Source organism: Fusarium fujikuroi, chromosome FFUJ_chr04, assembly GCF_900079805.1.
Source record: "Fusarium fujikuroi IMI 58289 draft genome, chromosome FFUJ_chr04".
Taxonomy (NCBI): Eukaryota; Fungi; Ascomycota; class Sordariomycetes; order Hypocreales; family Nectriaceae; genus Fusarium; species Fusarium fujikuroi.
In genome coordinates this window covers 575,640-587,097 of record NC_036625.1, presented here as the reverse complement: position 1 = coordinate 587,097, position 11,458 = coordinate 575,640, and the positions used below count along the sequence as shown (strand labels likewise).

Genomic DNA, 11,458 nt, shown 5'->3' with positions numbered 1-11,458 from the left:
GTTTTTGTCCTTTTTTGTTTTCCTTTTTAATCTCATTGTTAAATATTAGAAATATCGATATCCATGCCCATGCCCATGTAGGTGAGCTCCACGGCGTCTCCTCCTGGCTGGTGCTGCTGAGGGTGTGACAACAGCAGTTGATGTAACAGTAACAACCACAACTTCCTCTTGAAGATCGGTCACATAGACCACTTCCTCATCCCAGAGGATCTTGCTCACGAGGTTACCGTTTGTTACAAACTGTGTGCTGAAGTAGCTCTTTGTGTCTGTCACGGGCTGCAGCTCAGGTGCCGGGGTGGTTGTAGGTGCCGAAGCAGGGAGAGGCTCAGCAATCGTAGACTCTTTTAGTGCAGCCGCGCCCACATCTCCAGCGGCAATTGTGGGTATGAGGACTTCGTCCGTGGACAGAGATGGCTTCTGTTCAACGGATGATGGAACATCTTTAGCAGTGGTCTTGGAGCTTGCGCCAGAAGCCGCAGCCCCATAGGCTGACGACACCTTGAAAACTTGACCAGGAAGAGGCGAGGCAGAGTTCTCTGGTCGGTCGCCAGGTGAGTAGGTCAATGTGGGTGCATGAACATCATTGGTTGGGTCAGGCTGCTCGACGTCAGAGCCATCTCCATAAGTAACTCCATCGCCGCCTGGCAGCTCTTTCATAGGACCCTTCACATCCTCGTTGGCCAAAGCGTTGGGAAGCTTCATCTCGCATGAGGTGGCCTTCTGTTCGCTGACAACGTCGAAGAGAGGGCAGTCCTCGATTCTTCCTGTTTCGCTGGTGCAGGTATTGATGGCATCCTGAAGGAACTCTTCCTCCCAACCCATGATGAAATCTGCATGTAAACCGTAGCCTAATATGAAAGGTCAAAAAGTGTACTATTTTGAGACATGAGCTTAAACATACCGGTAGTGTCTCCGTTGGCAAAGACAAAGCGGCCGTTACGATCGGAGAAGGCGGCTGTGTTCCAGATGACCTCATACATGAGACTAGGTAGCCGGACAGGATACTCCTCAGGGCAAGTGCCTGTCATGACGAGATCGGGAAATGCGACGTGGTCCTTGTGATTTTGGCTGTCAACAGCATCACCACCCTTCCAGCACGATGGGAACATGATTTCAAGACGGATGCCATCGGCACAGTTCGCATCGAGATAAGCCTTATCAGGCATGTAGTGACGATAGAGGGTACCTTCGGGGGCTTTTTGGTAGTTCAGACAGTTGAATCCGAGCGCCCGTTGAGCTAGATCGCTTTGTGTGGTCTGACCGAGAGCTTGCCACATAGACTTCTCCGGGTCTGGCTTGCTTGGATCACCGATGGTGTAGCTTCTTCGGTCATTTGAACCAGAGAGCATCCTGAAGTCAGGAGGAAAAGCTGTCACGTTATTTCCAAAGAGGAGGTAGTAACTATAGAGTATTAACTTCCAGTTCGTTGTTTGACTATTCAGGATTATGGATATCGCTTTCCGGTATCCTTAGAGGTACTTACGCAAGCATACCACCCACTTGGGGAACAAGTTCGAACTCCCCAGAATCGCCATCTTGGAAATACATAGCAGGATGCCAGTAAGAAGACTTGTCTTGTGTTACTCGACACGATGTACAATCGGCATCTAGGAGTTGTTCGGTGGTGACGGTTTCAGCGAAGTCTGTGCGGTGTTAGCGAAGCTCTTTCGGCGCCCTGCTGTGTACTGTATAATGGCACATATAGCATCACAGAAAGGTCTCATTGTTCATGACTTACTGGAAGACCCATGAATTGCGTGGGCATGCTTAGAAACTGTGCCAGGGTCGACAATAGGATCAATACGGGCAAGTCCCACACGGCCAGGACACTCCATGCGCCAGAAAGCGTGGGCGCTGCCTACTAGGCCAGCAGAAAGAGTGATGAGTGATTTAAGCATCTTGATGGTATCGGCCTATTCAGGCTTGAAATTGAGCCTTCGAGAGGCGATATTTGAAGGAGTGGACGATGCAACGAGGCGATCTGAATGAGAGATGTTAGAATTGTGATGATGATGATGATGATGATGATGAAGAAGAAGAAGAAGAAAACTGCATGTTTAAAAGGAAAGTGCAAGCAATCGCCCAGATTTGACACGGGAGGGAAAGAGCATTGCTGTCGAGCATCAAACGGAAGGAGGGACTCAGGCGGAAGCCAGCTGGCAGCGGATAGCCGCCGCAGGTACGGCTCAATGTGCGTAATGGGCAAAATGCATTTTTGAAAGACCATTTTGCGAAGGAAAAATGAGCGGCATTATGTTCTTTGTGTATTTTAAAAAGACAGGTGCTTTTTTGAGTCGTTGTAGTCGAGTTCCGATCATGGTAAAGTGAGGGTGTAAGTGGAAGTGGAAGTGTACTCACCGTCAACGTACTGTGGGAGTTTCAGTCAAAACGATGATGAGTTTCTGTAAACCTCGAATTTCCCTTTCTGAACAATATTGATTCAAAAAGAAACGAAAGAAGGGATCAGAGAGGAAATATTGGAACCAAAAGTTGTAATGGCTGGGTATGCCTTTATTGCTCGACGGTTGCACACTCTTGCGAATAGTCTGGCCAGCCCCGCTGAGAATCCGAGACCCTGAATTCCAACGCGTGGTTCAGATCCTAACGTCGAGGTCACTGCCACACTGCCGGATTGAGCCACCGGGTCCTTTGATGGTGCTGGATTGAACCAGGGACAAATAATGCTTTGTCCAATGGTGCCGCTTCCGGTTTACGGACGCCAACTCCCGCACAAATCGGTGGACTTGTCTCAGCGTAAAGTGGTTGACAGACGCTTCGGGAAGCTTTTGGCAGAAATTCAATTAAACTGAACCAGAAGAGTCTCGGTAGTAGAGAGTAATGATGTCGATAGTTCAGAAGAGAGCCGTTTTCGAAATGAGCGGTCGACAAGCCTCGTTGATAAACTTTAGTGAACCGTTGGAGCCTATATCAGCCTGCCGTTTTTTGTAACGACTTGACGATCAACGGTTTTCACAAGTTTCGGTAGATCCGGTAAAGTTATTGCAACGGAATGGTTGTGATACAATCGTGGTTCTTCCGAGTCTTGTGAGTCGCGTTCCTTTCGCAAAACGCTTCACCTCTCAGATCTCGAGCTGTCGATTCTCTTCACAATACAAGAACCAGATAATCGGTTTTTGAATGATGAACGAATGTGATTTGTCGGGCAGAATCGCAAGGAGCGTGGGTATGGTCGAAACCAGAAAAGAGTGTAGATACGAACGTCAAAGAGACGGAAAACAGACTTGAATGAGTGCGAAGCGAGCCAGCCCGAACTTCAAAAGAGTGAATGGATAAACCCCGAGAATAAAAGCAATCGAAAAGGAATGGAATAGCAAGAGGGAAATGCACAGCTTGAAAGATGGAGAATGGAGAGGACGATTGTCCGCGAAGTGGGAGCACACGCCGCTAGAACATGGCATTGACAGGCAAAAGCAAAGAGCATGGGGTGTTTGGTTCTAGCCCGGGGCAATTCAATTCATCTTGGCACTCAACGGAGCATTTCTCTTCTGAGAGGGGAGGGGATACTTTGGTTGTGTCACAGTCAAAATTGCATCGGTTCCAAGGGTCAACCTATAACGCACAGGGGTATTAGAGTGGTCTTACGTCGTGATACCGAACTAAGAAGAATACTCTGGGGTCATTGGCCGATCTTGAAGGTTGTAAGCGCTGGTAGGGGCAAATAGCATGTCGTAAATACCTATCCGTGGATGAACGGCATGCGATAAATGCAGGTACAAGGCACCCAGCAGCTGGTGGTCGGAATGAACACATGGAGATCTCCAAGGCTGTCCCTGGATAATGCCAGTTGCCAGCAGACCCAGGGGACATCTCGGCAGAAGAGTCGCCGAATCAGAGCCTGTACACAGCATCGGGTCACATTGCGAACGGCGCCAGAAGGGCTGGGCTTCCATCATTTCTCCTGTCAATCACAACGGATGAGCAACTCTCCAGATTGGAATCTACAGATCTTCACCGTTCAACCAAACATTGATTGGATTCCTGCGCCTCGCAGAGTCGCGCAGGCTCCACCACGTGCACAACTGCTTAAATGATTGCATAACATCGAATGGCCAAAACTCCTTCGTACGGCATTCTATTACACACTAAAGAGAAGGCTAGGACATGCTGGCCATTCACGGTTAGATCGGTTGCTAATTACTCTCTCATGATCTGTGTGGCTATGACGCCGTTGGACTGATTCCGGTAAATTGTCTCAGATTGGGTGTCGTCAAGTTTGTGGATGGCTGGTTTGCTAGTGTTGTGAGCGAGGCAAGGGTCCAAACCTCAAAGGCAAAGGGAGAGACAAGGGGTTTCTCAATGGTAACGAGCGAAACCTCAAACCTCCCTGGGCGAGAGCTGATTGATGGCCTTGGTCTTCAGGTTCTGGGTGTTCATCGCCATTTGTCTGTTTCGCCGGCATGTTTGCCCAAGAGTTTCAACGTTGTAACTTCCCAAACATTTATTTGCTTTGCATAAGGATTTATATCCAGGGGTTGGAATATCTGAGGGGCCAAGATGCCTGAAACGGGTTTCACTTCCGGTATCAGCCAATCAGGGGCTGTCTGTTCCTCACTGGCACCCAAGCCCCCTATCATAATCGAGAGTGGCGTAGGTCGTTTAACAGCGGGGTGACCCTGTAAATATCGTAAATAAAGACCGACATATTAATGTCTTTCAACTTAAGAATCTTGGCTTCCTTGGCTATGTTTGTTGGTTTTGGATTTTTGGGAGATTTCGATCACTACGCTTTGGTCGTTCAATGCTCATACCAGTCAGTTAGTTTTCGCTCCCTCTAATTGCTAGGACCACGCTTCAACGTAGATCTGTTACAGTATGATTTACTTGTCCAATCTCCCTTGACATTGAGTGCCAGCACGAGGCATTATTGAATCGACATTGCAATTACGTATACAGGCATGAATTGAATACTTGATCTGCAAATCTTCAGCTCATTAATAAGAGTGAGTTTATTGGATGGCAGAACAACCATGGCCACGTTTCTCGGTTGCTTCAAAGGTCGTTCAACCAGCACCATGCACGTTTGGAACAGTAGACAGTCCAGAACCGCCCAACGCTCCTTGGCTGTTCTATTTATTGGTTATACTATAGTTATTGTAACGATGGTACAGTCTAATTTGAGAACAGGTCCTGGCGTCCAATATCCGCGTTGTTTGGGCATTTTGGAGACCATCGCCCCGTTTCATCACGAAACATCACCGATAACACAACTGAGTATGAGTGTAATAGGATGCAGTGTTAATTATAGGATCCTATCGATAATGTTACTGCTTTCATGATCATGCATCCGCGTGACCATTTCTGTCCTCGAGGCAATGTTAATATGGATGAAAAATCAAGCCATGACAGTTCAGCTCGTGGCTCACATCAACGACTGTGCGCTGTTAGTTTTCACTCACACAAACAACCCTCTATCGTACTTTTGCGTACATATTGACAGTGTTTGTCTATATCAAACATCAGAGTAGTAGTGCAGGGTAGGCGATGTATGGTGTGTAAGTGAATCAGCGTTGTCAATGGCAATATCCGTTTCTGCGAAGTACATTCCGCTCTTAAGTAGTCTTATACTTCCCTTTCGTTCTGATCAGTAACTGCCTGTGATTCTTTTCAGTCAAATTGTCGCTGCATATAGAAGACAATGGTGACTTTCAAATACCAATGTCTTTCGTTTCGAACATGGCTTGCTCGGTTCGCAATTCCAGTGGCTAACCAACTCTAATACATTCCTTCTTCGGACCGACCTCGAGGTCAAATATCTGATTAAATATGTAGACTCTACTTGAAAGTATGATCGTTTCACTTACATCGATTTCATCAAGCAAACAGGAATTAACGCTCAGAGCCTAATCTGTACAGAATCATGTGATAAGCCACAAGCCACAAGCCATGCACAGCCACACAAAACCCCACACCCGAATGCGGCCCCTGGCTGGGGTGGCATCTCCCAGTTGCGATAACAGACAACTACTTCACTTCTCGTACTATGATTAACTATTTCCAATAACATACCAGATATTTCACGATGGACGACCTCTCAGGCCTCGATTGGTCTTCTAAGCCAGCCGGCGGCCAACTGAAGCCGCCTATTATGAACTCAGCGTTCGCGCCCATGCGACCAACACCATCCCCTTTGGGCTCAGGACGTAACACGCCTCTGTCCACGCAGGGCTCTGGATCAGTGGCCCCTAAGCCGGCACCGACGAAGCCATCGCAGGACAGTTTCAGCCATTTGATGAATTTCGGACCGGCAAAGTCGAAGCAGAACCTGAGTTTGGCTGAGCGACAGGCGCAACTTGAGGCTGAGAAGCGACAGAAGGAAGAGGAGAGGAGGAAACAACAGGAGGCCCAGTTTGGTAATGGTCAGTTCTGGGATGCACTTGGAAGCAGAGGTGCGTCGACGAGCCCTGCTTTACAACCGCCACCCATCTCAAACACGCCGAAAAGCGACGACGATGACCTCTTTGCCGCCTTCAATAAGGATACCAAAGTCGACAATTCGAGTCATTATCCCCCTCCCGAGTCGCATCGATCAACTCCAGCGAATGGCGCCGCAGCAGGTGCGCCAATTAACTTGAGCGACCCCAGCGCATGGAATCCCAACGGAAAAGGAGCTAATGGAGGCGCCTTTGGAGTTGAAGATGATGATCCCTTTGGCCTGAACCAGATGAAACCCGCTGCTGCTCCTGCGGCGTCTACCCAATTGGCAGATGATGATGACTTTTTGGGAGATCTTGCACGTCCAGTTGAGGAGGTGCGACGCAAACAGGAAGCCAGCAGACCACATGCGGAACCTGGAAAGCCTATTGAGGACGAGGACTCAAGCTCATCTGAAGAGGAAGCTATCCCAGCACGTGAGCAGTATACTGAAAGAACACCAAGAGTCAACAAGGATCCTTTTGATCGAGCTGTGGCGCAACTTGTGGACTATGGATTCTCCGCTGACGATGCCCGACGTGCTTTGGTTGAGAGCGGCGACGGTTACAATGCTCAAGCTGCGGTCAATTGGCTCCTGGACGAGGCGCATCGAAAGTCCAAGGAACAGGCACAGGGGAAACCCTCGTCTGCCAGTTCTAGTAGGCCCGGAAGTCGACCTCCAAGAGGTGATAGCAGGTCGCCTGCAGCAAGCGATCAGGACTTGGCCAAGACAGCTGCTGCCATGGGCAACAGCCTGTTCAAGACTGCTAACTCACTTTGGAAGACCGGACAGAAGAAGATGCAGCAGGCTGTCGCTGATTTCCAACAGGAAGGCGACCCAAGCCAACCTAAGTGGATGCGGGAAGCACAGCAACAGTCCAGATCGCAGAGCGCAGGAAAGGCACGAGCAGACGCTACAGACGAAGCTATGATGCTTGAAGCTGGCGGCCGCCCACAGCCTCGTCGGACTAACAGTCGACCTACTGAGCAGAGGGCTACTCCTCAGACGTCGAGAGGACAATCACCCGCTCACTCCGCTGGTAGTCGTGCCAGTCCAGCACCTCGATGGCAGCAGCAAGCGCCACCACCGACATCGGCTTTTGATTCTAAATCGCGACTCAACAGACTGACGGCAGATGATGAGATCTCTACTTATAGAAGCCCCAATAGGAGAAACAAGACATCTTCACAGACCTCTTCGCCAGCGCCGCCACCCAAGCCAGCGGAGCCAGAATCAGATCTACTCTTTAACTCTCAAGAAATAAGGCCATCCCAGTCTATGCCTTCACGACCCGCTCAGCCTTCTCCTCGACCAACTTCACAGGCTAAGAGACCATCACCCCCTGTCTCAAGACCATCACCACGACCAGCTCGGGAGATCCCATCTATCAGCCCCGTTGCGCTCCAAACCTCTACACAGCACCGTCTCCAGGGTACAGCTCACTTCAAGCGAGGTGACTATGCTGCTGCCCACTCATCCTACTCGTCTTCGCTGTCAGCTGTTCCACCGACACATCCTCTTGCCATCTTGCTCCTCTGTAATCGTGCTTTGACTGCGCTAAAGACCGGAGAGCCTAAGCAGGCTGTCGAAGATGCCGATAGTGCACTCAAGCTTATCGGGCCTGGCAATGGTCAAGGAGAAGTGGTGGCTGTGAAGAATGAGACTGGAGTAGACGAAAACCGAGACCTGAAAGACCTTTATGGTAAGGCCTTGAGCAGGAAAGCAGAGGCTCTAGAACAGATGGAGAAATGGGGCGATGCTATTGCGGTCTGGCAATTGTGTGTCGAGAGTGGCGTTGGTGGATCGAATGCCATTAAGGGTCGACAGAGATGCCAAAACACTCTGGCGCCCAAGCCCAAGCCAGCACCGAAGCCAGCCGCCGCCAAACCTCGACCTAGACCCTCCGCAACGGCCAGTCTTGGACCCCAAAAAAGCTCCGAGGCCGTTACGCGTCTTCGTGAGGCAAATGAGGCTGCAGCTAAGGAGGATGATGAGAAGTTTGTACTCTCGGAGAAGGTTGATGCCAAGGTATCTGCGTGGCGCGACGGAAAACGAGACAATATTCGGGCTCTCCTTGCTAGCCTCGATAGCGTACTGTGGGAGAACAGTGGATGGAAGAAGGTGGGCTTGCACGAATTAGTTATGAACAATAAGGTCAAGATCTCGTATATGAAAGCTATCGCAAAGACACATCCTGACAAGGTAAGCATTGTATCACACATCACCCTGTCTAAAGTATCTCTAACATATCGCAGCTTCCTCAAGATGCAAGTACCGAGGTTAGGTTGATCGCGGGATTAGTGTTTAGCACTCTCAACGAGAGCTGGGATAAGTTTAAGGCGGACAATGGACTATGATCTATGCATGAGCATGAGGGACGGAGTTTGTAGAGCGTTCACTTAGAAGCGTGTCTTGAGACAGATGTCGGATGAGTATATGAATTTTATTTAGCGGCGATACCGCTGCCAAATACCATGCTATGCCGTGCCTCGCCGTGTCAAAGATGTGCGCCAATACTCCTTGCTACTAAGTATCTATATGCTATAGACCCAGCATTTTTCGGACACCCTCGCGGACCTTGTTCTCGTATTCGGTGCGTCGCTCACGCCACATCTTGGCTGCCTCAACGTTTGCAGGAGACTCGTCGTTGGGCTCGGCGAGCATGCTCATGACAGAGATTAGGATCTTCTCGACAGACTGAATAGGTGACCATCGTTCGGATGCGTGCTCGTAATGGTTGGGATCGTCGCCGGGAGGGTGAAGGATCGAAATGCACACCAGACCACTAGGGTACACTGTAGAAAGTCAGTATGAGCATGCGAAAGACTGAAGAGTTGACGGACCATTTGGGTGCCACACGTCGGCGAGGAACTTCATTGATGGCGGGGCAAGCGGATAGTCCTTTGGGAACTTGAGCTCCGCAGGAAAGACGCCGCCCTCAAAGGGAGTACCCTCAGGACCTTGAATAAGGCATTCCCAGTGAAGAAGATCGTCCTCGGAGATGGGGCCGGCGGTGATGCCCTCTGGTGGGTTGTTGGTGAGAGCGCGATACTCTTGGAGTAGGCGGCGGTGGGCGGTAGACGTCATGACGCGGGGAGTAGCCGATAGGAGGAGGCAGTACCAATGCCAGCCAGTCACGAACAAAGAAAGGATGTATTTTAAGGAATCGACGTGGTGCAGACGCTAGACAAGAAATGCAATGATGTTGTTGGAATAGACTCAGAGAAGCGGAAGGAAAGCACGTTTCGGACAAGGTGGAGGGAAGGTGACGGCTGGTGGGGACCCCGGGATACGGACCTCCCCACAATTTTATTTCGGCGTCGACGGTCTTTTACCGTTTTTGGCAGATGTCAAAGAATCATGGATCTGACAGCTGGGAGCAATAATGAGGCCAAATTGAAAGTTGAGCGACTGAACCGGATGATTGGATGTATTGGGATTGGTGAAAACACGTAAGCACCGTGTTTGTGCCAGTACGCTGGCTTCGACTCCATGAGTGAAGCTGACCAGGCAGTGAAACGTGATGAGAAACAAAGCAAGATGAAGTTACCCTACTGTAGTATACAAGCTAGTGATTCATATCATGGGTTTCATATTTGCTAGAAATGGTTTGGCCTCTCAGATAGTACTGAGTGTTTGTGGATGTTGTACCTGCAAAACCTAAAAAAGCCTTTAAGAGACATTTTTATATAAAAGTCGTTTACCTATTGTGATTTCTATAGCCAATTCGATAAGTAAAGCCTACGAGTAAGCTGGTTTGAACGCTGAATAGAGAATATATCACCAAAACTCACGCTGGCTCTCGACATGGCCAATACACTTCACCACGAATTGCAAAACACCAAAAAAAGATTTCGAACTCTTACTGAGCTCGCTGGGTTCTCCGGTGCGGGGAGTCGAACCCCGCTCGCCGCGGCATTTATTGCTATGCAATTGAAAACGCGGAATGATAAACCGATACACCACACCGGATGTGTTTGTTGTATATCCACGCTAATCTTTTACATTATATTCAGTGGTGCAATTTGTGGAGAGATCAGTGGATTAAGACCCACTTAGCTCACTGGCTGAGTGGCTCCTCGAAAAATGCGTTGATCGGCTGTCTGTCGAGTTGCCTGGGACAAGCGCCGTGTAAGTCAACTCTCTTATAGATCGTGTTCCCCATCTGCAACAGCTCTGTATTTTCAACCACTGGCCTCAATATTACCGAGCTATGAGGGCCCAACACAAAGGAAATATGCGAGTATCCAGGATCAGCATTAAAAGCTTCAAATATACTCGTATATTCCCTTATGGGCTCCATGATTGCTAAGAACAGCGAGGCATGGCGGAGAAAATTTATTATTCGATATAAAAAGGCGGCAGTGTAGGTGAGATGGATTCAGACAGACTTTGGTATTAATTTGCTTGCTAACTGGCTGTGGTTGATCTTGTAGAAACTTGGTATTATTACCTTGATAGAGTGCCTCTTGCTTCGACTTGTAAATGGCTTCACTTCCAAAAAAGCACATGCGGCTTAATGGCCGGGAATATTAAACAAATCCATTTAATAGTCAAGGGGCACATTTCTTGGTAAACTCTGAAACTATCGTTTAAAAGAGGTAAAGCCAGAATGTGTCCTTCTTACAACGTCATCAAGTTCTTATATGTGCTGCTTTGCTCAACTAGGTATATACTTGTCCTTGCATGATGGACATTATTGAACGACGACAATTGGTAAGGTACTTAATTCAAACTACCATGATAATTATCATTATAATCTAGGTGATGTTCGACCTAAATATTTCTTTTGTGGCTTTACCGGCTGTAAATCACTTACCTGGCTTAGAATTCGCTTTCATTTTTTCTGTGGAAACTTGCATACTTTAACTACAGTATTCCTGTATAATTTCATGCGAACTTACACAGCTCCACTCTCCTCATCTCTAATCTAACCTTCACTCCTCACTCTCCATTCTTCCACTCTCACCCCTTCCCTTCCAACGCCTACTCTCACCCCTTCACACTTCATCGCATGCCCCTTTC

General features: G+C 48.8%; 3 protein-coding genes, besides 1 other annotated feature; 1 reads left to right on the top strand and 2 right to left on the bottom strand.

Annotated features, from left to right (window-relative positions):
• Nucleotides 1–45: 45 nt before the first annotated feature.
• FFUJ_13172 (related to glyoxal oxidase precursor) lies at nt 46–1,898 on the bottom strand (the record flags this gene model as incomplete). XM_023575824.1 has 4 exons in its annotated part: nt 46–848; nt 902–1,401; nt 1,484–1,643; nt 1,739–1,898. 4 exons carry the CDS (start codon nt 1,896–1,898, stop codon nt 46–48), a joined length of 1,623 nt encoding a protein of 540 aa, XP_023429076.1.
• Nucleotides 1,899–6,040: 4,142 nt separating this feature from the next.
• Nucleotides 6,041–8,790, top strand: FFUJ_13171 (related to UBA domain-containing protein 7; the record flags this gene model as incomplete). XM_023575823.1 has 2 exons in its annotated part: nt 6,041–8,635; nt 8,689–8,790. 2 exons carry the CDS (start codon nt 6,041–6,043, stop codon nt 8,788–8,790), a joined length of 2,697 nt encoding a protein of 898 aa, XP_023429075.1.
• Nucleotides 8,791–8,974: 184 nt separating this feature from the next.
• FFUJ_13170 (probable ubiquitin-conjugating enzyme ubcP3) lies at nt 8,975–9,520 on the bottom strand (the record flags this gene model as incomplete). XM_023575822.1 has 2 exons in its annotated part: nt 8,975–9,228; nt 9,277–9,520. 2 exons carry the CDS (start codon nt 9,518–9,520, stop codon nt 8,975–8,977), a joined length of 498 nt encoding a protein of 165 aa, XP_023429074.1.
• A 794-nt stretch (nt 9,521–10,314) lies between these two features.
• Nucleotides 10,315–10,405, bottom strand: a tRNA (tRNA-Glu).
• Between the last annotated feature and the right edge of the window lie 1,053 nt (nt 10,406–11,458).